This window comes from Cyanistes caeruleus, chromosome 5 (assembly GCF_971803275.1).
Source record: "Cyanistes caeruleus chromosome 5, bCyaCae1.hap1.1, whole genome shotgun sequence".
Taxonomy (NCBI): Eukaryota; Metazoa; Chordata; class Aves; order Passeriformes; family Paridae; genus Cyanistes; species Cyanistes caeruleus.
The window spans coordinates 18,814,683-18,840,407 of NC_141705.1; the positions used below are offsets into that span (position 1 = coordinate 18,814,683).

The 25,725-nt window shown below is 35.9% G+C and overlaps 1 protein-coding gene across 2 annotated transcripts in view; it reads left to right on the forward strand.

Annotated features, from left to right (window-relative positions):
- Positions 1-1,146: 1,146 nt before the first annotated feature.
- Positions 1,147-25,725, forward strand: part of TBC1D19 (TBC1 domain family member 19) — a 46,846-nt gene continuing 22,267 nt past the window's right edge. Inside the window, exons 1-10 of one of the 2 annotated variants that reach the window (XM_023925400.2) lie at positions 1,147-1,334; positions 11,166-11,238; positions 12,009-12,054; positions 13,797-13,872; positions 19,625-19,699; positions 20,627-20,690; positions 21,627-21,673; positions 23,238-23,348; positions 24,166-24,238; positions 25,052-25,090. In XM_023925400.2, coding sequence (XP_023781168.1) covers positions 1,236-1,334; positions 11,166-11,238; positions 12,009-12,054; positions 13,797-13,872; positions 19,625-19,699; positions 20,627-20,690; positions 21,627-21,673; positions 23,238-23,348; positions 24,166-24,238; positions 25,052-25,090 — 703 coding nt within the window. In that variant the 5' untranslated portion in view covers positions 1,147-1,235. The remainder of the gene's footprint in view (positions 1,335-11,165; positions 11,239-12,008; positions 12,055-13,796; positions 13,873-19,624; positions 19,700-20,626; positions 20,691-21,626; positions 21,674-23,237; positions 23,349-24,165; positions 24,239-25,051; positions 25,091-25,725) is intronic. The other variant, XM_086890408.1, reaches the window with a different exon arrangement.

The following is a 25,725-nucleotide window of genomic DNA, read 5'->3' on the forward strand; positions in this document are numbered from 1 at the left end:
AAAGAACTGACAGAAAACCTGATGCAAATCAGAATAGACACTCAAGGCACTGGTAAACAACTGGGGGCTTGATTTCCCCATGCTCTTCATGAACTGAGAAGCAAACTCTCCTCGGTATCTTGATCAGCATAAGTGACATTTTCAGGTTTCTCTACAGTTCATTAAAGAATTTCATAACTGACTTTCTGGTACTATTCTTCCTTAAACTTCATGTTATCCAGAAATGCTCACAGATGAGTCAAAACTGGTTGCAGACAGATGAGTTCGGGTGCATTTTTATATCTAATATATGCAGTTGTTTTTCCTATTGACATAACTGATGACAGCGACAATTTCCTCAGATCTGTCACTCCCAACAGTGAAAAACTTACTCCTGATGTTTCAGAATCTTGAAACATTCTTTGTTTTACAGAGGTCATCCTCAGAGCTGAAAACGGGTCCTAATGCTTTGGAGGCCATCGATTAGTTTTTCCACCTTATCTCCTCTCTTAGCTCATTTATCAGTTCTTCTGGGACTTTAAAAATGGGCATTTTGACTTAGTAAATTCATAAAGTAAAAGATTGATTACATGGTTCTGTTTCTGGTGCACATAGGAATAGATTTTCCCAGAGAAGCTCAACAGATCAGTTCCCGGCCTGTAGATCAAGCAGGGATGTGCACGTAGTGCCACACAGCTGCCCGGCTCAAGTGACGATTGTGTCGGCTCCCGCAGCTGAGCCTCAACTAACCATGCCGAGCAGACAAGGCAAAATATCCAAAAGTGCAAGAAAACTTCGCGTCAGTACAGGCCGACTTGTGTCCCTCAAGAAGCACACAGAAACGTGTCTTCGGGGTGGAGAAACCTGTCCATAAAGAGCTATCCTCCCAGGACCCTGGCCATGCCAGCAGCTGAATCGCCGCTGCGCTGGAACCAGGGCTCCTCATCTCTCTCTCTCTTCCCCTCTTTCTGTCTGTGCTTATATAGGAGGTCAGGGCATAACAATTTCCAGTAGTTTTCTAATAAAACTTTCTGATTGCTTGGGGACCCTCTGACTTTTGTCGCTCCTTTTGACCAGGAGCATCTACGGCTCTTGTGGGCTTCCTTCCCCCCCAGGGCGGGGCGGCGGCGGCGGGGAACCTTTCATTGCGGCGCCGCTTCCCGCCCGGACGCAGCCGCAGGGCGGCGCCGCGGCCGCCGTTGCCGGGTAACGCGGCGGTGCGGCGGCGAAGGCGGCCCGGCCGCGAAGGGGCCGCGATGCTGGACCCGGACCGCGGGCTGTCCCTCACCATCGCGAGGGTCGTGCAGCGGCTGCAGGGCTCCAGCCTCCACTCACAGCTGGAGCGACAGGCCCGGGTGAGCCCTGACCTGCCGCTGTGCCCCCACGCACGCCTCCCTTCCGCGCTGCCCCTCCCCGGCGCTTTGTTCCCCGCCGTCGCCCCCGGCCCCTGCGGCCTCCTCGTGGGCAGGGGGTCCGGGGCCTCTCGGCGCCGCTTGTCCCCTCCCTCTTTTCCTCCTTGTCCCGCTCCTGTCCCTCCTGGGCCGGCCGGAGAGCGGTGTGTTTGGTTTCCAGAGCCCTGTTTATTGTGTTTCCCCTTGGGACCCAAGGATTTCGCAGCGAATACGAAGACTATCCGTCTGAAATCTCACTGCTTCAAATATAGGTCCTGGAACGAATTGCTTTTTTAATCTTTAATTTGGGGAGCTTTAAATTCCACCCAGCCTCCCCCGCTCCCCTAGTGTCCCTGAGAAAATGAGGATTTGGTGACAGGAAGTGAAAATAAATGAAAAACCACGTATGGAAGTAAATTTTAGTAGCTGGGAAAACAATTGCTTTTTTTTTCTATTTAATAGCTTATCTGCACTTGGAGCCTGATTTTCATATTTCAGCTGAATTTAATTTAGAATGTTTCAGATTAAAATTGCATCAATTTTCATGATCATAATAACCTAGCCATGGTCCTGTAACAAATATTGTGCATTATTGAAATATTTTGGGTAGGTTTTATAAAATCTTGTACTTTTGGTTTTGGGGGTTTTTTTGGTTTTTTTTTTCAAACATTGCTTAAAATTATGCAGGGGGTTTTGGGGCTATTTTTTGGTTTGCTTCTGTTGTTGCTTTTATATATATATATATTTTATTTTTTATTTTTTTTTTAGGATACCATGCCCATTATCTGTCTATTAATTTTGTTGCATTTTTAAATGAAACATGATTTTCCTCTTTGAATGTGCCTGAAGCTTTCTATAGCAAGTGACATCACTGCCTGTCTTTTGTTTGTTTTGTATTTAAATTTGCTGATTTGGTCTCTAAATGCTTTTATAAGTGTGTGTCTACCTTGCTTCTGTTGACAGGGCTTTCTAAATATTTGAATAAGCCAATGTGCATGACTTGAAGGGGGCTGGAATTATGAAAGAGTTTAGAGGCTGGGCTCTGCTAAATGTTGGGAAATTGAGTATTCTAAATAACCTGACATGAGGAGTGGAGAGTCAGACTGTCTCCTCAAAGCAGGTGGTGAACAGGGCTCCCTTCTAACAACTCTGTTCCTGTTTCGAACAAACCTGAATGCACTCCCTTGCATTCTTTTATCCGTGTCTCTGGCAGGCCTGATTCCACAGTTATTCAATACTTTGCATGGGTTTTTTGGGACAGGAGGAAGCTTGGTGTCCTCAGGATTGGCTGGGTGTTTAGAAGCTGCTGGTGGGTGGCTGTTTCATGGAGCCATTTTGTGCAGGTGGACACTGAGAATGTGAGCAGTGCCCTCCCAAGGTGGTGTTTGGAGTCTGAATGGGCAGTGAGGTGCCCAAATCCCTGTTGGAAGTAAGGTTGTATCTGCTGTGATGGCTTTGCAGAGTACTGTTTTACAGATTTCTTGGAGAAAAAAAAGTGTTTATATAGGTCATGATCTCCTAGTCATATGAAGTGCTAGGGGAAAAGAAAAGAATCAGGGCGACAAATATTCAAGTTGATTCTTAGAGTTGTGTTTAAAGGGTTTATAATAGGTTAAATCAGAGCTATAGTTTAGTGATCTGAAAGTTTATAGATACATCAACAATGGGATTTTTCAATCGAGTTAATTATCTCGTGGATATTGTAGTTTAAATTGGTAGAGCCAAATGTAGACTGTGTTTGTCAGGAATCTGTGTGTTCTTGTTAGAGAGGGTTTTTTTATTGGCCTTGTGTGCATTTACATTCTTTCATGTACAGAAGACTTGTTTTGTTTATAAAGCTTGGATAGTATGTTAGTGCTGTACCGTGCAAGCAAGGGCCCCTCAGTCAGTGGCTTGTCTTCTGCCCTTCCCTTAGCAGCTGTACAGAATTCTGAAAGTTTCTGAGTTCTGCTTCAGTATCAAGTTAATGATTGATACTCCATTACATGGGGTATTGCTGGAATTGCATTGTCAAATATGAAATTTTAGCTGTTGCTGTGCATCACACCTGAATTCTAGTTTATTGGTAGGATGTGATGGAGTTTTTTGTCTGCTGGTTAACAGTGCTCGGTCTGCACCAGTTGTGATTTTGAAAGGTGATCCTTTTTAGCGGCTTTTAAACTATTTTTGGAGATGCACAGTGTATTTTGAGAAGTCTTTGGAAGCAATGCATCAGAGTGAAACTTACTTTTGTTTTGGATATTTATACTGCAGTTATACTTCATAAATATTCTTCATCTCTTAAGATGGAAAATGATGCTGTTGATATTTGTTCCTCAAAAATATTTACTGTCTCTGAAACAATCAGAATGGATCGTAAAGTCCATATTGCCTGAAATTCTGAGAGAACATGTAGTCTCACAAACAGTATTTTAGCTGTGAGAAAAGCTGTGTTTTGCAAATTCATCTCTTCTTTTATTTTCTAGGAAGGAGAGCTCAGGATGAATGGTTTCATTGATGAGTTAATAGAATTTTGGGGAAAACACAGTGTCCTGACATAATTTGTGAGAGGTGATAGAGTAGCCCTGTGGTTATGAACTGATCAAACCAGTGCTTTGCTTGGCTGTCACTGGGAGCCTGAGCAAGTGTCAAGGGCTGTGATACACAATCTCTTTGAAATAACTTTGGCATGGGCATCAAATGATTTGCTGTCACAGCTTGACCTCTGGGGATACCAAGATAATCACATTTTTATCCCAAGGATTGAAGTAGAGGTAGTGTCATATGCTTGTAAGTGATGAATGAATAAGTAAATTAATGTTAAGTTGGTTTTTGTAGGTTGAGTCTTGCTATATTGATCTATTACTGCAGTTAGTAAGAGACATTCATGCAGGTAATAGTGCTAATGTGCATATAATTTGATTTGGAATTTCTTCTGAACGTATTTTGTAGTGTGATAGGAAGGAGTAACAGTGACTAAGAGGCAAAGTATTAGGTAGTAACTTTTCAAACAGGTAGAATTGCTGCTGGCATTAGTGGGCTAGCAGAGGAGAGACCTCATTTTCTGGACACAACTTCACTGTGCAAGTTTGTAATAAAATTTGCTTGGTTTTTATCTCAATTTTTCTCTTCCCTTTCTGAATTGTAAATGTTTTTAAGGTAGAGATTAGAGGTGTTTAGAAAAACTAAGACATGGACATGGGACATAAGACAAGAACAAAATGCAGTTTTAAAAATCTGTGAAATCTTCCAAAAATTCTGCTTTAGGGATTATCTGTCTCAGTGAACTGACAATAAAAATTAAGCCATTCAGAGACATGAAAAAAGTGATACCTTTTTGGCACATTTTCATTTGCAGCCAATTCAGAAAATTTATTTTTCATAATCTTTGAAGGAAGTTGGGCTTTATTAATCAGTTAAGATTAATCAGTCTTAATTTTTTTCCCATGCAAACCTCTAATAGAAATAAGTCTATTGCCCAGAGTTGCTAAGAACCTCTAGTGACCAGGGGCAAATAACAAAATTAAAAAATACCCTAACAAAAGAAACCAACAAACAAAAGCTTCAGTAATTTAGTTCTAAAGAACTTTCCTAGAACAGGAGGTGACAAAAAATGAAAGGTTCTAAATGAAAAGATAAAGGTTGTAAATTATGTTTTAAATGGTACAAGAAAAACACAATGGAAGGAGTCCCCCTGGCATTGTCTGCATAAACGTTCTCAGATGTTTCCTATAGGTATGGCTGGAGTGGGACAGGGGAACTTGTAAAAAGGCATGCTAAGGGCTGTTATAGTAGGCTAGAAGGGGTAATGTAAGTGTAAAAATCAGGCCTGATACCCCATCCCACCCCACTCCAGCAATTAATTTGGGGAGTGAGAATAAATTGATGGAGGTATCTGAGGGTACAAAGAAGGGTGGAGGGGAGATGTCATGATCAGAAGCACTGTCCAGAGGAGGAGAATCTGCCATCCTTTGGGCAGACCTGCAATAAACCAGAAGGGTTTAAAGGCAACATGGATCAAAGGGAGAGGTAAGGGTCTTTACAAGACTTCAGATAGGGCAAAGGAGGAGAGGACTTGCTTTGGGAGCACTAGGAGCATTGGAGCCAGAGTGGTGCCTGTCTGTGCTTCTAAAGAAAGGGCAGGTAAATAAGCTTCAAATAATTTGTATAGAGTGAATGGTTTGCAAGATGTCTCAGAATATTGTTTTCATGACATTTTTTGCCAGTTAAAAAAAAAAAAGAAATTTATATCAATCTCAACTTAAATAAAAGATCAAATTAAGAAGGAGAATGTTTCTGTGCAATGTAGCATTTATTTAATAAAAATTAGCAAACAAATGGAGGCTCATGAGTCATCATGGATAATTAATGGTTCATTTTCGTGTATTGTATTTGGCAAAGGATTTATTATCCCTAGTGATAGAGCTTGTACCTTTGTTTTAAGTGGTTCAGCAGTAATATTTGCATTACAGTGAATTTTAAATTGAATGTAGTTAAGTGTGTGTTGATCAGATGATGAAGTTCAGAAGCAATACAAGCTTGATTGGCAGAGTAGTACTTTTTTAGTAATGTGGATTTTGTTTTTTGCCTTGTGTGTGTATTTTCAGCACTAATTTTATATTAAAAATCTAGAAAATTCATTAAACATTAAACTTACATCATTGAAATATACCCTTGTATCTTGTAGTATAACATTTGAAGCTGTTTACTTCCATATGAGGCTGACTGAGCTCTCTGTATCTGCTAGGTTATTTTTACTTGTATAAGGAAGTTCACAGTACTTTTTCCCTTAGTATATTTCATGTAGAAATTTAGAAGGGTTGGAAGATTGTCAGTGTAATCAGGGTTTCACGCACTGAAATTTGTTTAGTTAGGCTCAGAATGATTCTTCTTTATTTTACAGAAATCTATAACCTAAATTAAAACCTCTCCCTTAAAGTTGTGCTGCTTTAAGTTTTTAGTGAGTGTTAATGTTGAAATTGTTGTGATTGTGCTTTAAGTGGTTTTTACCAAGTCAGCTTGGTTCTGATAAAGTCCAGTTATGGTAGAATGAAGTACATAAAGAAAGGTGAATATTTATTAGTGTTCAATGAATTTACTTCTTCTAAAGATGGATTATATTTGGGGATTGTGTTTTATTGTAATTTGGGAAATAATAGCAATAAAACAAAAAAACATTGTCTACTTCTTCAAAAACATACTGAACAGTAATAAATGCTTTGACAGGGTACATGTTTATCTAAACAAAAAAGGCTTTGAAGAGAAATTATGGTGGATAGCCTGTAAAAATATTAGGATTGTGTAAAGTTATTTACAGAACTGTTTGCAACAGAATAAAAATATGTGTTCACCTGATGTGATTCCACAGTTCATTATAGTTGGATCACTTCTCTGCAGTGTTTATTCTTGTTGAGAAAAGAAATAGTTTAACACAGGAGTTATGCTGGAACACTTTGTTCTGTCAAGCCTCCTCTTACTAGTATGTTTCTTGTCCTCTAGTTATTTTCCTATGCTTCTTTGAATGTTGTGGTTGATCATCTCTTACGTGATCAATGCTGCTCCAGTCATGATGACTAAATGCCACTTTCAAAATTAGATGCTAATTTGCAAAAAGGTTGATCTCTGTATTCAGTTCCTCTGTGAATCAATTTACTATTTCCACCAACTTTATTATTTTACTGTTGTGCTATCCTTTTGCCTGCTTTCAGCCACATCAGTGTTGAATGTCTGGATTTTCTTTCATCTTGGCATCCAGGTTCAGAGAGATTACATTTAGGGTATGACTTATGATGATGACTGCCCAGATCTCAGCAGGATACCTTGCCAAAATCAAAGACATACACACAAGATTGTTAGTGGTACCTTAGGCACCAGTGAATTTGGCAAAATTTTAAAGTCCCCCGAACTACCCTACTGTTCTGTAGGTGAAGGATGGGGGGATGCCATGGCTGTAATGATAGCTCGTTTTATGAAGGAGTAGATTCACAAGAAGCTGACCAAGACTGTAGAGGAACATAGACATCCCACGCCTGGACCTCAGTACCCTCCATAAGATTATGCAAATGTTAGCTTTACAGGAAAAAATGTTAGGCATTAACATTTATTAAAAATAATTTGTTATTTCTTGCTGAAATGTTTGGCTTTCTTCCCCATTTCCTTCAGGGCTCTGAAAGTATTGGCCTGACTCGGCCTGTGAATATTTGACTTTTTCACTGTACTAGCTGTCACCCTTTGCCTTCATGGATAGTTCCCCTGTATTGCTCACTCTCCATCACCCTGCTTGTGATAGACTTCTTATAGTAGTATATAGTAGTATAGTATAGTAGTAAAACAGATAGTATTTTTCTTATAGAACTAAGATACCCTTTCATCAAGGTGTGTGTATTGAAATTGGTAGTTCTACATAGGTGTTTGCTGTGTTTTGAACATGCAGGGAATTAATTCAGTTCATGAGTACAAATCTTGTCAATGTGGGATTTTCTCCCAATAAATCTTAGGCAGGCATTTTTATCTGTTTAAAGCTGTAGTAATGCTTTTTTATATAAATAAAATTTTGTCAACATATTTTTCATTCTACCAAAAAATCACAGGGAATGAAAATGCAAATGAACCTTAGTATGTTGTGCCAAGCAGTTTAAAACAAGTCAACCCTACCTAAAGTATAAATATCTAAATGTGTTTTCCATACAACACAGAAATAAATTAAATCAGTTAATCCAAAGGAAAAACAAGATTATGTGGGAGACCTGGACTAGCAATTTTGTAACATCAGCTCTGCTAAGTCTCCTTGGTTCCTCAATTAAGTTCCCATAAATACCCAAAGAAGTACCATACTGTTAAATTACAGCAAAACAGTTCTGAAGAGAGTTCCTTTAACTTACCAAATGAGTATTTTCTCTTGTTGTGTTATACAGAACTAGAGTATGGTCTGTGTTAGAGCTGGCTGCAGCTGCCAGCTGAACTGTTTGCCACATTCTCAAGTATCTAATTTCTGATTTGAAACTTCATCAGGAATCCAGTGGGTAATGAGTCCCAAACAGTTTCTGTGGCTCTCTTGTTCTGCTTAGCATTTAGGAATGTGTTGATTTTAGTACACAGGTAAACAACAGGGAGAGTGTAAAGTAAACAACAGGGAGAGTGTGAATAGGAGGAGGCTTTTGCAACTGAACCCTGAATTGGTGAAAGTGGAGGCAAAAATGCCCACAAAATTTTTTGGGGAATTTTCAAATTTCTTATATGAAAAATTGTCTTAGTAAAGCTTTTTCAGCAAAGAGAAGCAAAATGACGAAGGAAATGTGCTAAAGATAGAGTTTTGATAAATTAAAGATTTAGCCTAAGAATATTGGCTGCTGCAGGGATAATGAAATAATACTTGACTGAATACATGGGCATGAAGAGGTGAAGGTAACCAGTGCAGGTTGATGCACTAATGTAATCTTTGGAGAAAATTTTCCCCAATGTGCTGTCCTGACTCCTTTTTGACTGCCTTTCTGCTGCATACAGGAAAGTCACTGGGTTCTGTGGTCTGCAGCTGGGGAGCAGGCTCTGTTGGGAACAGCAGTTACAAGAAAGACTTCTGTTGTTCTTTTGGCCTGCCAGGGAAAATGGGAAGTAGTCTGTGGGCTGAATTCCTTAATGCCTTCTAATGTGATATGCTGTATCAATTTCCAGAATTTCCAAGAATCTCAAAACCCCCTGTTGTTTGTCAATAGGAGTATCAGATATTCCTTTATAAGCCAAGAGCTCACAGGTGTGTGGACAGCAGAGAATTAAAATACTGTTCTGATTGCAGTTCCATCATGCCTTGTACTGTTTTCAACGTCAAGATAATTAACCCATTTTATAGCAGATTGTACAGGAGCTTTCTTTTTTGTGTGATTCATCATCTGTCAATGAGTTGTATTTGTGAGGGTATTTTTTTGTGCATCTAAAAAGTGTGCCAGGCCTGACAGGTGAACACCCCGTGGACCTTGGGATTAGAATTAGCCATATTTAACTCAAAGACAAAGCTGAACATTTACAAAAGGGTGCACAAAAACTTCTGAGGAAGAGTGTGGCAAAATCTGCCCTGCTTGATGTGTGTTACTTTATTTAAAATTTCTGCAGAAGAGGCACAAAACCACTGCCTTGCTGCAGAGAAAACCCTCAGCCTGACTGTGTCCAAAAAGGACATAGGACTTCCCATCAAACTTCAGAAGGAATTCTTCGTAAAATACTCCTTGAGGTTTTTGCTTAAAAGGGTATTTTGTGAGCTGCCCAAGATCTCATATAAAAATCTTTGTTTCCCAGACATTAGCAACGATCCATTGCCAGCTTTTACCATTGTGCTGAATGAAATACGTGTTTGTCGTCTGACAGGAGAGTTATGCAACTCACCACACCCTCTGGTCTGTGCATATGACAACCTTTCTTTCTCAGAAGCATGCTTACATTCTCATTGCTATTTTGGTCAATAAACCAAACAAAAATGCCTTCCTTACCTGTAATGGCAAGGGGGCTTGAAATAAGAGCAGAAGTGCTGATGCTGTCATTCTCTCCATTATTATCCATTCTTCATCTGGAGAAAATGGAAAGGTTTCCTTAAAATTCTACATTGTGAATTCACCTAGACCGACTTTTCCAGTGCAGAAACAGCCTTTTCTTTAGAAACTGTAAGGCAAATGACAGGATTTTGGAGTTTTAGTTGTGTTTGTCATGGACTTAAAGTATGCCAAGCTGTCAGTAGTGCTGTTAGGGCTGGAAAACTGCACAAGTTGGTGAAGGATTATTTTTAATTGAATAATAATTATAGAAGTTATATTGCAGCAAGAAAGCTTTCTGCTTTCTTCGAATAGAATCAGTAGCTGATACACCTACAGCATATTGTTGAGTAGCTTTTAGTAAGAGATTTCTCACATTTCTATGTAGATTATATGGCCATATGCTTCTAACATATGCCTGGAGCTGTCATGGCTGTGGACACAAAGATCTTCTGGTGTTATTTTCAAGTTAGCATGCAATATTGATATTTTTTTTCTAAACCTTTAGCTTTATTATCTGATGATCAGCTATTGCCATGTACCATGCTTAGAAGTATATATATTAGAAGGCACTTCACAGAAACTTCTGCTTGTTGTCCTTTTGGACTTCTGTGATATGTCCATTTTCTCCTCTTGCTCTAGCTGTAGAAGGAGATGCTGTAGCAGCTGGTCCTGCTGTTGCTGAAAGATGTGCAGCACCATCTGTGTGGTTGTGTCATGGTATGGTTGTAAAGCTGGTTAGTGTGTTGAGTGCATTTCATTGCAATATACACAGTAGTCACAGCTGCAGTGGGGAATGTTTGGTGCACAGTTGGTTTATTTGGTTTGAAAATGGCATTTCTTACCTGAAAGAGGTGAACTGTGGAAGGTTGAGTGAAAAATTATGGAACGTTTTCAGTTTTATTTTTTCAGGTGAAATACATTGACTAGCTTCTAGTTTTTCCCATGTGTACCTTATGACCAATTGCTTAATGTGTATAGTCTAGCATTTGGGCTAAATATGTGCGGTATTTGCTCAGATTATTAAATGTATATGTTTATATGCATTCATTGCATATTCTACTCTTTTCTTCTCTCTCCTTCTCCACATACACCTTTTAGCATTGATGAAAAAGGCAAAGAGATTGAGTGAGAAAAAAGTTAACTGATATTTTTGGCTGCTATAGCCATTGCTCAAGAAGGGAGTTTGCTTTGTGTGTATCCTTAAGCATGTTTGTTACTTACTTAGTAAGTAACTACTGGAATAATGTAATTTCTCTTTAGTTCTTGATGCTTATTTATTTATTTTTCATATTAGGTTAGCCTACACAAACCAGAAATTAGGCTGGAATCACTAAAAGAGGATATTAAGGATTTTCTGAAGACATCAGGTTTGTAATACTTCGTTGATATATATTTGTGAGTAGGATAGATGTATGTAAGAACATATGTGATATAAGGGATGAAAACAGTAGTTTGTGGAGCTTGATGTCTTGTCACTGACGGTAGCCAGAAGCAGACATTCAGCGATTCCAGATTATTAAATCAGATAAGAGAAAATTTAAAAGAGAAAGTGTTATTGGATTCCATCTGCATTTTGAAAAACATACTATGCAAAGTGCTTTTATAATTTTATAAGATACAGTGATTTTTTAGAAAGTTCTGAGTGAAGCGAGAGTTCAGTCACTTCTGAAAATGGAAATTTACTTCCATGGAGACACTCATGAAAATTTTACCTTTAGTTAAATTTCCAATTTGCATTGAAAGTTGTAGGCTATGTTACTGTAATGTGAGGAATTTATGATAAATTATCAAAGATTTATAATCATCAGGAATACTGTGTCTATTAATATTAATTGTTGGTTTAATAAAATGATGGCTTTGAAAAAATAGAATGTAAATTTTTTAACCAAAACTGTACTGTAATTATTTGAACAGCAGATGGAAATAAAGGATATTCAGTCTCTACAGAGGTTTCAACTTGCAGTTTTTTCCTGTCTTAATTAGATTAAGGTTTCCTTGTCTCTTCCTGTCTCTCTGGTAGGTAGACATGAACTGAGACCAGACATAAAACTCCAGTGACTGCAAAGCAACCTCTGATTGATGTTCCAGTAGTATTAATTCCTAAAGTTGTCTTCTGGTTGTTTTTTTATTTTAACAGGTTGGGAAAAGAAGCTTCAGAATGCTGTTTATAGTGAACTCAATGTGTGAGTTTTAGTATTTCATTTAATGAGTTCTACTCACATGATTTACTTTTGATCCATTTGTTTATAGAGATGTATGGTGTGTTACTATAATCTGCAATATCTGTCATAGCAAGGGTACCTGCTTAGTTTCTGTTTTTAAAGTGCCATTATTTCTTTTTCATCCTAGTGAAAATACTGGACTCAAGTGGGTTTTAAAGAATAAGTTAAATAAATATCACCACATTTTGTAATTACTTTAGTATTTTCCTTTTTGCTTTATTTCCAAAGGTACCAAAGGTCATAATAGGATTCTTACGTAAATGAGGTAGTTGCTGCAAATGAGTTTTAATTGAGGTATTTATCACAGCATTGCACATATTTGTTGTATTAATTATTTTTTAAAATCTTTAAGGTATGAAATCTCTAGGCTTCCCAGGTCAGTGCTCATCATGCTTGGGGTATGGTTATAAACACAGTAAAATTGGTCAACTTTCCTTTTTATTATTGTTCAGCAAACATCAGATTAGACTTCTGGGAAGCATAATTTTTTGATACATTCTGGCACAGTGGAAAGCTGAATTTCATAACAGATATAGCCATAAATGCAACTATAAAATAGGAAATATGTATGCAAATCTGTTTGTGCTAATTTAAATAAGTTAGAGTTACCAGTTTAGCACAATGTATATTTAGTAGTATGAGGGATTTAATTCAGCAAAATGCTTCTATCTGTTAGTAAGGATTCATCTTCATCATATCTTTCCAGGGAAAAATATTTACCTGTCTCTAGGGCTAATGCACGGAAATAAGCAGCAAAATAACAAAATTAGCCCTTGAAAATTGAAATTAACTATGAACACTATGATTTTATGACCATTGTGGAAAAGCCAAGAAACATAATTTCTGAAATCTGTTGGTATTGATTCTGTTTTACACACTGGGCCAGAATAGTCCATAACAAATTTGCAGCAGGTAAAAGAATGACTTTATCAGTTAAAAATGGGAAGAAATTTGGGGTGGATTTCCCAAAAACAGGAACTGATTGAATGCATTCAAAGAAATGAAAATTCAGGCTATTAGAGAAGCTGTGTGTAAATTTTGCTTCCTGAAAGACATTTGAGACACTTAAAGTTAAGCTGGATGAGATGTTTGGCAAAAGCTCATTGGAAATAACTTGCATTGCTGAAAGAGAAATTAGTGTTTTGGTTTGGTTTTTAATTTTTGTTCCAGCTTTTATATTTTGTCATAATGCAATTTGTGAGTGAATATTCAGCGTTGCTCAAGTCAACACCTCAAACTTCTAATTACTTTGGACATGTGCATGTTTGCTACTGATTTTTAAAAGGAAACCCTAAAAAAAAATAGTGTCTTGATAAAATGTGATGACTTGGAGATGGAAAGTTCCAGGGAATCATAAACATGACATGATGTGAAGAGAGTACACCTTTAAAACACCTGATTTGTTAATGTAATTATTTTATTTCTTTTATAAATAAGTGAAATTACTAGGATGTGCTATTTTTAATACAAGAAAAACTCACTGTGAAATGTTATCAATTCTTGCAAATTGATATCTTATTTGTATCCATAGAATGGATGAGGAAAAAAATACTTTAAAAAATAATACTCAGTTTGATCAACATACACTTGTGGTTTTGCTAGTGCTCTCATGAAAGAAGTTGTATTTAGGTTTACAAATACAGGATTAATTAAGCAAAATAAAACATCAGAATATTTAAAGTTTACCATATTTTCTTCTTAAGGTTTCCTTCGCCATGTCATCCTGCAGCACCACCTGAACATATTAAAGAACCTTTAGCCTATATGAGGAAAGCACAGGTTGGTGGTTATCAATTTTGCCATTCATATCATATCTTTAATTAGACTGTTTGACTCTGTAGAATGTTACTGTCTTTCTAGGTTTTATACGTTAGGAAAAGCACAGATTTGTAATTGCATCAAAGTTAATAGTAGTATTGTATGTATATGTATGTGACATTTTACATAAATACAGAAAATGCTCAAGTAATTCTCCAGCCATGAAAGAAGTAGGATACAGTGGCAGGTAGGTGAAAAATAGAGAATAGAGATATGTGAATATGTCAAAGAAGAGAATTTGGTTTCATTGGGAAGAAAAAAAGGGTTGGCTATAGGTCATTTCACTTAGGGTTACAAAAACATTTTTTTGAAGGGACACAGGCAGTTACATGATGAAACAGGCTGCAGAGATAGGAAGGTCTTCAGAAAGAAGAGATATATTTAGTTCTAAGAAATGTGAAAGGAAGATGAAAAATAGAGAGCTAAGGAGCTTAAGGCATATTGAAGGAGAATAAGAGAAACTGGACTGTAAAGGTTAAATGAGGATTTTTGGTGTCAGGAAAAAATACTTTTGCTTTGTTTCATTTTTTTTCCCCCAATATATGCCATTTGAAATAAACAAAAAAAAAATCCACATAAAAATGTAAAAAAAATTATCAAGCTTCAAGAATATGATCTAACCAAAACATAAGTAGAGATAAAAGTGTATTTAACTGTGCTGTGCCTAGAAATACATTGCAGTATTCTTTTACAGAATATTCAACAAATTGTGTTACTTTTACAATCATATTGTTGTTTATTCCCTGATGTCTTATCTCTCTGTCCTGAGTTTCTCTCTTTAGGATTTGGGGCTTTAATCAATTGTGTGGTGTGAAATGTAATGCCACAATTTGCTGTGTGAAAAGAATTACTCTCATTAGTTTATTAATGCAAAAACCACAGAGATATATCTATATGCATGTTTGTCTGAACCAGTTTCTTGGGTTATTATTTTACAAAAGTGTATGTAATACTTGTAGTGTTTTTAGCCGTATGTAGAAAGGCCTGTTATTCCAGTGGTTTAAAAATGAGCAGAAGAAGTCCTGTCTGCTAGTTTCAAAATTTGATTCCCTATTTCAGAGAGAATTAGTCATCCATGTCCTCTGGGTGGGTTAACCCAGCTACTCACTCACTTTGCTTCAGGAAAAGCAGAGAATCAAAAGGGCAAAAGGGAGAAATCATGTTACAAAGACAGTTTAATTGGCAAAGCAAAGTCTACACATGTCAACAAAGCAAAATAGGAATATATTCATTACTTTCCATCGTCAGGCAACTTTTGTCTCAGCTTCTTTATTTGGAACATGATGTTGTATGGTTTAGGATATCTCATTGCCCATTAGGAGTCAGGTGTCCTAGCTCTTTCTCCTCCCAATTTCTTGTGCATTCCCAGCGTCCTTGCCATTGGTAAGCATTAGAGAAGACCTTGAAGTTATATATGCACTTCTCAGCAATAGCTAAAACATTGGTGTGTTATCAACACCTTTTTGGTCAAAAATCCAAAAGAAAGCACCATACCAGCTACTATGAAGAAAGTTATCTCTATCCCTGACAAAGCAGTAGATAGCCTTTTAAACCCTTTATTGAAATACAGCTTCTTGATAAAAATTTGTGAATCCTTTCCATAGAAAAATACTGGTAAATTAGGGTAGTTGTGAAATAGTAATAAATGCACAGTTAGAGAACTAACATCTTTTCTAAAACCACTGAGATACATGCTAGTGTTTGATTTTCAAGATGACACACATTTATCACTGCAGATAATAGCCCTGTAAGAAAACAAGCATAATCAGAGCAATTGAATAACAACTAGGTTTTGTTACTCTTCTTGATTAAAGATGAATAAATAATGTTAAAAGCTTACAAAGTCAGTGTTTTAATTATTTTGTTTGTTTAAAATACTTGGAAATAGCTAAAATACAAGTGTACATGTTTCTAATACCTTTTGGGAGAGAGATAAAAGTGAAAGCTTGATTTGCTTCCACAGGTATTGAAAATCTAATTAACATTTTTACAGTAAATACCGGGGGATTTTTTTATTTGTAGGTAGATTTTTTTTTAATTTTTACTTTATTTTCATTTAGCATCGCAGCTGTTGGAAAAAATATTTTGGTGCTATCATCAAAATTTGTCCCCATAGAAAAAAATTGTCCTTATAAGTCATATTTGTCTCATTCTATTTTTATTAGTTACAGTCACCATTTAAGATGATGTTTTCATTGTTATAAGTTTGTTGAAAATTTCTTAATCCTTTTCTATCTTAATTAATTTTGCTCTACTTCAGAATTCTGGAAGTGAGACTATTACTCCCAGAAAAAACATCTCTGATAGTTACTGGAATGACTTTGAATCAGTGATTAAAATGATATTAATATTTTTTCTAGAGTAGGTATTAAAATGTTCATAGTTAACCCTTTTTCTCCTCACATTGGTTCTGTTTTCTCATAGATGGCAGACTGAAGTTTTTATATTGCTTTCTTTTTCCTACCTTGAAAGCAAACCAGGTTTCCAGTAAAGGATAGAGCATTAATAGCAATGAGTAGTAGTGCTGTAAGTCACAAGATGATAGAATGGTTGAGGTTTGAAAGGATCTTAAAGATCTGGTTTCAACATTCCCTTGCAAGGATACCTCCCACTAGATCAGGTTGCTCAGAGCAACATCCAACCTGTCCTTGAACATTTTCAGGCACAGGGCATCCACAACTACTCTGGGAAACGTGTTCAATGTCTCACCACCTCACAGTAAAGAATGTCTTCCTCATATCTCACCTTTGTTTAAATCCATTCCCCCTTGTCCTATCACTACATGCCCTTGTTAATAATCCTTCTCACCCCTTCCAGGTGGTGCCTTTAGGTATTGGAGACCATTCTGTGATGCTATGAAATAGTTTCCAAATTGCAGTACTACCTTCCTCAGTTTCAGCTATTTTACTGAATAATTGTAACCATAGCAATCCTCGTAGTGTGTTTTCGTAGTGCTGAATTTCTTTATAAATCTAGAGGAATCACCTTGTTAAATGTATTGTTCTCACCAATAAAATGATTTTATGAGCTCTGCCTCTGCCTTTTATTTCTGTCAAGAGCAGTGCATTCAGTTTCTGCTCACTTCAGGTGACTACTGTCCTGGAGAGAGGGCACGATATCGTGCTTGGAAAGGCTGTATAACCCTCACTTCAGTTTTGTCTTTTTTGCATTTATTTGAGTATCTTTTACTGGGTCTTGAAAGCTGAATTATGTCACAGTTTATGACTGTATAAGTGGTTTATTACCAACATGTTGCAACCCCAGTGCAATAAGTGATTAATGTCTGGTGTGGCAGTTTAAGTCAGACCAAGTGTGTTGACCTCCATTGCTCTTTGGCATTAGATGGTTCTTGGTCTTGCAAAACTGCCATCTGTCTCTTCTTCTTTTGTAGCTTTCATGTCTTTAAGCATATATTTGCTATGCCCCCCCCACCTGTTCCCCGTTAATTTTGATGGTATTATGACGTGATGGTGCCAATGGTACCAAACCGATTGCAGAAGTGGCCGCTTCAGAAGGGAGAGTCACTGTGCAGAAAAACTTGGGTATGCTGGAAGAGTAGGCTAACAAGAGCCTTATGATGTACAAGCAGAAATGTGAAGTCTGGCATGTGGGAAAACATAATCCAGGAGTCTAGCACAGGCTTGGATGTACCTTGGATCTTCAGGCTGGGGAGCAGCCTGAAGGAAATGAACCTGAAGGACGTGATGGACAGCAAGCTCCATGTGGGTGGACAGTGTGCTGCTGCAGCAAAGAAAGGCAACTGGATGCTGGGTTGCATCAATGTGGGCATCACCAGCAGAGATAAAGAAGTCATTATCTCACTCCACTTAACACTTGTCACATCTGGAGTACTGTGTTCTGTTTTGGTCCCCACTGTACAATAAAGGATGTGGACAGACTGGAGAGGGTCCAGAGAAGGTCCATAGAGATGTTCGAAGAACTGGGAAGCCTGGCACATGAGGAAAGGCTGAGAGAACTTTTAAAGTCTTGAGAAATGGAGGCTTAGGAGAGAGCTTGTTCCAGTACTTAAAGGGTGGCAGCAAGAGAAAATGGGGACTCCTTTTCACGAAGAATCACGTGGAAGAGATGAGAAGTAACAGGTACATGTTACTCCTGGGGAGATTCTGATTGGACAGAAGAGGAAAATTTTTCACATAGGGAACAATCAGCCATTAGAATAATCTTCTTAGGGAGACAACATTGGACTCTTAGGATTTGACTGGACAAGAGGCTGGGTCATCTAATCAAGACCATGCTTTTACCAAAAAAGACTTTACATTTAACTTTGCTTTTGCTACTACTACCTGTGTATTCTCCATTTCCACTTTCTTATCCTATATGGCCTAGTAATGTTCATGCTCTCTCATTTCTTATTTCTCTAGCAACAAAACCTCACTTAGCAAAATAGTAAATGCTCAATGATAGCATTTTGTGAGAGGTGAACCAGTTTGTGGCATGGTGGTGTGTAACTGCAGCACTTAAAAAGAATTTAAATATGATAATACAGTTAAGGAAAAATATTATACAGAGCATGATAGAAAAGATGCACTTAGGAAAAAATTCCTTATAGTCAAAACTCAGATCTCAGTTCTCAATGTTTTGTTTATGCAAAAGAAAGTGAAGAGATGATATAATTGTGAAGAAAAATTTCTGGTGAAAGCTATTTTTTTGATGGAAAAAAGTATGAGAGGATCTTGTAAGTGAGCTTGTAAATGAAAGCTAAAATGAAACAATTATAGACAAGATTTTTAATTTTTCTTTTTAAGAGAATAATTGAACATTTGCCTTTCCCTTCATTTGCTTCCCGTCAAATAAACTGCAGTCTCTTTTGGACAGAATTTTGAGGAGCGTGGTTAAAAAGTAACTAACTGTTGTAAAATTTGTGTCTAGAGCAAATTACAAGTAATAAATAGTACTGAATGAAATTAAGAGGAGTCTTTGCTTTACTGTGATCGAGGTCTGGCTTGTATAGAACCCACCAGTGGTGCTCTAATCACAAAAACAAAGTAATAAGTCCATTGACAAGGAAGTCAAGACTAATTGGCTTTAACTTCAGAGGAGTTAGCCATGGAGTAGGCACTATTGAAGCCTAATGCAATTGTCAGAAGAATCTGCTTGCTTTTTAAGCACTGAGGTATTGTCTACTTCTGGTTACTCTGACTAGAGAGCAATTTTCCTGTGCATTGTGTTAGAAGAACTATTTTTTAAGCATTACAGAATACCAGATTTCTGACTTCCTTAATTTCTGACAACATCTAAGATACTTTTTCTGGCAAAAGAGTACCAGTCTCTTCAGGCCCCAAAGTGGAGAAGGTATTTGCTATGCACAGTTGCTTGACCTTTTATAATTGTTTTTAATTTTAAAATTAAAATTTGAAATTTGTTAAATGTTTATCTATAAAGAAGCTTGATCATTAAGCATATATAAAAGATCAGTAATTGTGAAATACATGCTTTTTTAAAGATCTGAAATATGAACTACTAAGTTTTCTGGTTCTTTTTTTGTGTTGTAAAGAATGAAATCTGTTTGATCTATTGTTGCTGTGCAGAGAAGCATGTAAATATTCCCTTCATGTATTTGCAGATGTCAGTAAGTGACTCTTACTATCCTTTTATATATATCTGACTTCAAAAAACTGCTTGTTATTACCAAGTAAATTCAATTCTCAGGAAAAATAAATTCCTTATTATTTATCTTTTGTGTGTGTTTTAGGGAAGCTGGGAGAAGCGAATTCTGAAAAGTCTGAACAGCATGTGCACAGAGCTCAATATCCCACTAGCACAGAAGGTAATGCATTGATAATTTTCTCCTTTCAAACTGGCATTTTCTCCGAAATTAAGCCTCGTCTTGCACACTTGTAATGTAATCTTCATTTTAGACATGGTTATGAAGAGCTGCAGGTCCAGTATCTAAATAATGCAGAATAATTTTCAGAGATGGTGGCAATGAATGCATCAGCTCAACTTGGGAGAAGATTAAGGCTCTACATAGATTTTCCTCTTTGCTGTTACAATAATTATCCTCTTGAGGGAGCAGCATGTTGGAAAGCTAATTACTGTGTTCATTGCTCTTAACACAGAGTATTTTGTGTGCAGTCTGTGTGCAATACAGATGTGTTTTGTGCGCAGAGAGAGCTGTAGTTGAACTGGTGCATGAGGAGAGGGAGATACTGGTACATCGCTGATTTTGTTTGTCATTCATTCTGGTCTGGTTTTTTTGGCTTTTTTTATTATTAATATAGAGGCTTTGATTTTAAAGGTCTTCGAATTAGGGAGTAAAATTAGAATGTTTTGTCTATTCTCCTGTTATACCTTTATGATAGGTGGCAAAACCTCTATGGTTCATCATGAGCTAAAGATGAGGCTGTATTTGGTTTTCATGACTGCCAGGGACAGGAATTTGATAGAGTCCAACAGCTCTATGGAATGGGCAGTAAATCTCCAGTGACAAGAAACTGAGAACTAAATATCCCTCATTCATTACTAAATACCTGAAACTATTTAATGGGCTTCTTTCCTTCTGGGAACTGGAACTTGGGCTTTCTGCAGTGTAATATATCTTCAGGCTAGGGATAATTTGTAAGCAAATAAGTTTGTATTGCTGTTTTGTAAAACATTGCATTAATGTATAGTTGAAATCAATACCTATTTGGAATAGGCATTTTTTAATTCATTCTGTTAAAAAAAAGAAGATGCACTTTTTTGTGCCTTTCAGAGGCCTGCAAATGAACAAAAAGAACTGCTTAGTAAATGGAATGAAATGGGAACTGATGAGCCAGGTAAGGTCAACTAAATTTATATGCATTAAAGTTTGGCACATTGAAAGGTAGCATGCACGTTTTACTTACCAGTCAAAGCTTAATCTAATCTGTTCAAGGCAAATTAATTTTGATCTTTCTTTCATTGGTAATGTGTCATTATGCCGAAATAAATATTTATTTCATTGTTATTTTGTTTCAAGTTATTATACTGACATTAAATCACTACTGAGAGGTTAGTGTATAATACTTCATATTCCAGCACTTTAGAAATTTATTCAAGTAGGACACAGCTCCTCTTACTGTAAACTCAGGCTAACAGAAAATGTTCAGAACTATGGATAATTAAGCTCAGATGTTTACTTGACAAAAGATAAAAACATCTCTTGCACAGAATAATCAGTGATATTATACTTCGGGAGAGCAAGGCTAACTCTCATGTTAATTCATAGCCAAGTTCCTTAAAAAGGATTTTGCAGAGGAGCTGGTTTGTATCACACTACCACCTCTCTGATGGAAAACACTTTTCATGGATTTTTTTAGTACTGCTCCCCAGTTTTCATTTGACAACAGTACGTATAATTCGGTAATCTAAGCTGTTAAAAAATATCCTGCTTTTGAAAATCATATCTTTCCTAAGAATGATTCAATGTCTAAACACTTATGAGGATTAAGTAAAAGCTTCCTGTGACTACCATTCACTTCACAGAATCATAGAATGGTTTGGTCTGGAAGGGACCTTGAAGAACACCCTCCATTTATCTGAGGCTTACAAAAATAAGGCATTATCAGTAGCATAATCATGACAGAATATATGGTAGTCGTTGCAATGATATTTGTGATGATGTTATTTTGATCTTTAATCTGTTACTTAAATTTCTAGATTGTGTTATAGATAAGGCACATGTTTTTTTGATGTTTTGGTTTTAACACAGTGTCATTGAAATCTTACTTCAGATCTAAGTCTTTTCCGGCCTGTTTATGCACCTAAAGATTTTCTTGAGGTAAGTCTCCATAAAACAATACTCAGCCATTGGCTTATATCCAGTATAGTTATTTTATATGAAGTGGGAAAAATAATTTCTAAGTGTATTTCATACTAGCTGTCATTCATAGGAAGTGAAATTTGGCATGGTTTTTCTGAATCCATGTTTGGTTTACAAAACAAAATGCTATTGTCCCTTCTTTTTTTAAACTGCAATTTTAAATTGTACCTGTGATAAACTTCTCTAAAGCGTAGTCTGGGCACAACTTTTTTTCCTTGGTGAGTGATTGTCAACTGATTTTGTAAAACATTTTACATTTTAGATTCCAATATATTAAGCTCATAAATCATAATATGTGAAGCTAATAGACTGTTTGATAGTAGATTGCAGATTCGTTTGCAGTTGAAATTGCAAGTCATCTAGGAAGGTTGTGAAGAATCAAACAGGAAATAGGACTGTGTGGAATTTCAGGGCTTTTGTATGTAATCAATCTGAACCATTAAAAAAATGGTGACTGTGGAATCTTAAAAGTCGTATATGTCAGTATTATTCATCATTTTCCATGACTCAAGCACAGAACATCATAGTAAAACAGCACTTATTACATATTAGTCCTTTTGTTCAGTTAATCAAAATAATGTTGAAAATGTTCTATTTATTTTATTTTCCATCATTGTACTAACAGCCATGATGTATTTTTAATCTTGGATCTGTAAATAAATCCGTCCTTTTTTTTTAGCTTTATTCAGTGATCCTCATGATCACTCTCTTTTTCTTCTATACTGTTTTCTTTCCAGAGTTTGCAATTTCTTTAAATTAACAAGTCTGACAGTGAGATTATATGGTCTTAGAATATTTACAAGAGTGAGAATTGTAGAGGTATGATGTTATGAAAGAATTTCATGACAGCTGGAAATTCATGTTAGAAAGAATCTTTGCAGTTCAACATAATATCAAAATCTATACCTTGGAATAACAGTACGTACGAGACTGTAAATTCCTTTATTTGTCTCAGTTATTTACCTTGACATGATTCCTTGTCCTTTAAATTATATTTGCTTTACATTTTCAATTCTGTAATTTCTTTTTCTTATATGAAAGAAGGTATTTTGATATGTTGTTATTTAGTAAGGAATTACTTTAGTAGCAAATTATGTAGCACTTTTATTGGAAGCACTTTAAGACTGCCAGTGTAAGAAGATGGATAAAAATTCTTTCAGAGAAAAGTAATACTGAAGAATATCCTGGATACTGTAGCCATCAGAAATATATTATTGACATTGCTTAAATAAGGAAGTAAATTTTAGTCAAGACATTACTATGTAGCCAGCACTTAATTGTGTATAATAAAAATTATTCGTGCTTTTTTATTGAGCTGACTTTTCAAAGTAGACTATGTTAGCTTCCTTAAAAATTTCAATACTTTTTGATTTTGAAAATTTTGAGATATTATTTGATAATCTGCATCTATATAAATGAGTTGTGGAAAATTATTTTATGCTGAATGTACTGTTTGTAATGCTGATAATGTTGAGAAGAGTTCTGAATGTAAGCAAGAAATGACAGAGCTACAATTTTTAAGGTACTAATGAATCTTCGAAACCCAAATTATGAAAATGGAGAGCAACCTAGTTTCAGAAATCATCTGGGACTAATTCAGGTTCCCTTAAAAGTAAAAGATATTCCAGAATTGGTAAGTATATTTTTTTCTTATAAGAGGTTTCTATAATAGTTATTTGTTGTTGCTAATGAAAATGATTCTAACGAATAAAAAGGAATATTAGTATCATCAAAAATTTCTCATTTTCAAAGTGAAAATCAATCTAAGTATGTAGTTGAAATACAGAGCATAAAGAAGTTCTGTGAAAAAACATTTTTAGTGAAAAATAAAACATAAACAGTATATTTTCTGCCAGTAGGGATGTTTTCATTTTATGCCACACAGATTTAATTTGTGCCAAAAATACACTTCTGTACATGTTACTCACTTAATAATTTTTCTTCTGTACAAGAAACTTCAAATTTGTAGTACATTTCAATTCTGCAGATGTGTACAAGATCAGTATCCTGACAATGAGTTAGCTTCTGACTTTCTTCTCAATATAATTTTAAATCCCATTATTTTCAGGTTGTAAATTAAATGTTTGAGTACTAGTGTATTATATAGGAGTGTTTTTCTAAATGCTTCAGTGATGAGGCTCTTGGAGATTTTACGCTAGTAGAAAAACTTTCACCTGGGTTGGAAAAGAGATGGGAATTAGAGATCCTTAAGCTGATCTTTCATTCACCACTTCACTGCATCTAGGTGTAGCTCATACTTGACATGCAAACTGGGGCTTATAACTAAAACTAGAGGAAGAATTTATGTGAGAGTCTATTTCAAATGTGTACATTTAGAAGAACTTAATTTGGTTCAGAAAATATTCACATTAAGCGTTTCAGAAGAAATCTCAAGTGATTTAGAGAATTAAACATATTAATTACGTTGTTACGGTTCTTTTCCTTTTCAGAAAGAAGACTTTAGCGAACTAAGTTTAAATATAGGACAGCTAGGTATTGATGATTCAGCACAAGTGCCTCCTGGTAAGCTAATGCCATGCTCCAGTCATTCAAACAGAACACTGAGTAGAATTCTTCAAAATTATCAAAACATTTGTGTATTTTTCCCATAGAAAACCATAAATATTTGTTCTGTAACTATGATTGTAGTGATTTTCATAGTAAAATATAGCTAATAATAGAAAATATTGCATATATGAAGAATCAGATTTGGAGAATATTTAAAGTCCTAAGCTTAAGTAGAGAATACATTAATTTCAATACGTTTCAACACTTTAGGATCTAGAGAACCACACTGCCTGTTTCCAGAAATACAGCTATTATCAGTAAATATTAGTCCAGCTAACAGATCGGCGCATAGATATATATAAATATGTATGTACACAAGTATACATAGAAATACACACACAAACATATTTAAAATAACTGTTGTCAAGAAAATATTACAGGACATATCCATACGTTAATATTCAGTAACTTCAATAGTGTATAATCTCTCCTGGTTTTCCATGTATTTCTATTGCTGTAGAAAGAGGTTTTAAAATGGTCTTTCCACATAAAAATGGGAAGCACTGCTGTATTACACATTTTTTCTTTTTAAATTGAAACTTGCCTAATTGAAAATTATGTTACATAGTGCTGCTTTGATATTAATATTTTTGAAACACACAATTAGTTTTTGAAACAGGACTTAGACTCTGATGCAGGTTAATTTTTAGTGATGTTGGCAGTAAATAGCAACTGAATGTAATGATGTGTGCTAAAAATATAAAATACATTATCAGCTGGAGTGTCTTTTTCATTTATTTTTTTGCCATGCTTTTCTGTATTTTCTAGAGTTCTTTGAAAATGAACATGTACGTGTTGGGCAGAAAGGTATGGATCTGCTTTTATCTGTAGTAAACTGTGAGTAATTAAGAATGCATTTAGTAAATTTGTATTTGCTTGTACCTCTTAAAATTTTAAGAACTTCGACTAGCACAAAGCATTATCAGTAATACCATTGTAATTTAGATAGACAGCCACTAATACTGTTGTCATTTAGACAGGGACAGAAAAGCAAACATCTGCCGTCTACCAGTAGCTACCAGATAAAAAGTTCCACAGATATTTCAATAAAAACAAAATATGAAGCACACAGACATTTTTTTTGGTGGCAACTTAACTTATTCCACTGCTAAATTTCAGCTGAAAATCAAAATTCTGTGGAGTCCCTTCTCTGCACACAAAGTCCTCATTACTGTAATGAGATCTATGCCTTTGTGTCAGAATAGTCTTTTTAATAATCATTTGCAATTGCAGTATCTTGCAGTACTTGGTCACTATGGAATATTCTCTTGTCTCTCTATACTTCTTTTTCTGAAAACTTCCAGGATTGGTTTCATAGGTTAAGAAATAACCTACAAAAGGAAGGGGAAGTTAAAAGAAATAATAATTTAATAGTTTAAGTTTGCTTATAGAAGAAACATACAAGGAATGGTTGAAATCTACCAGTATTTACTCATTACTTC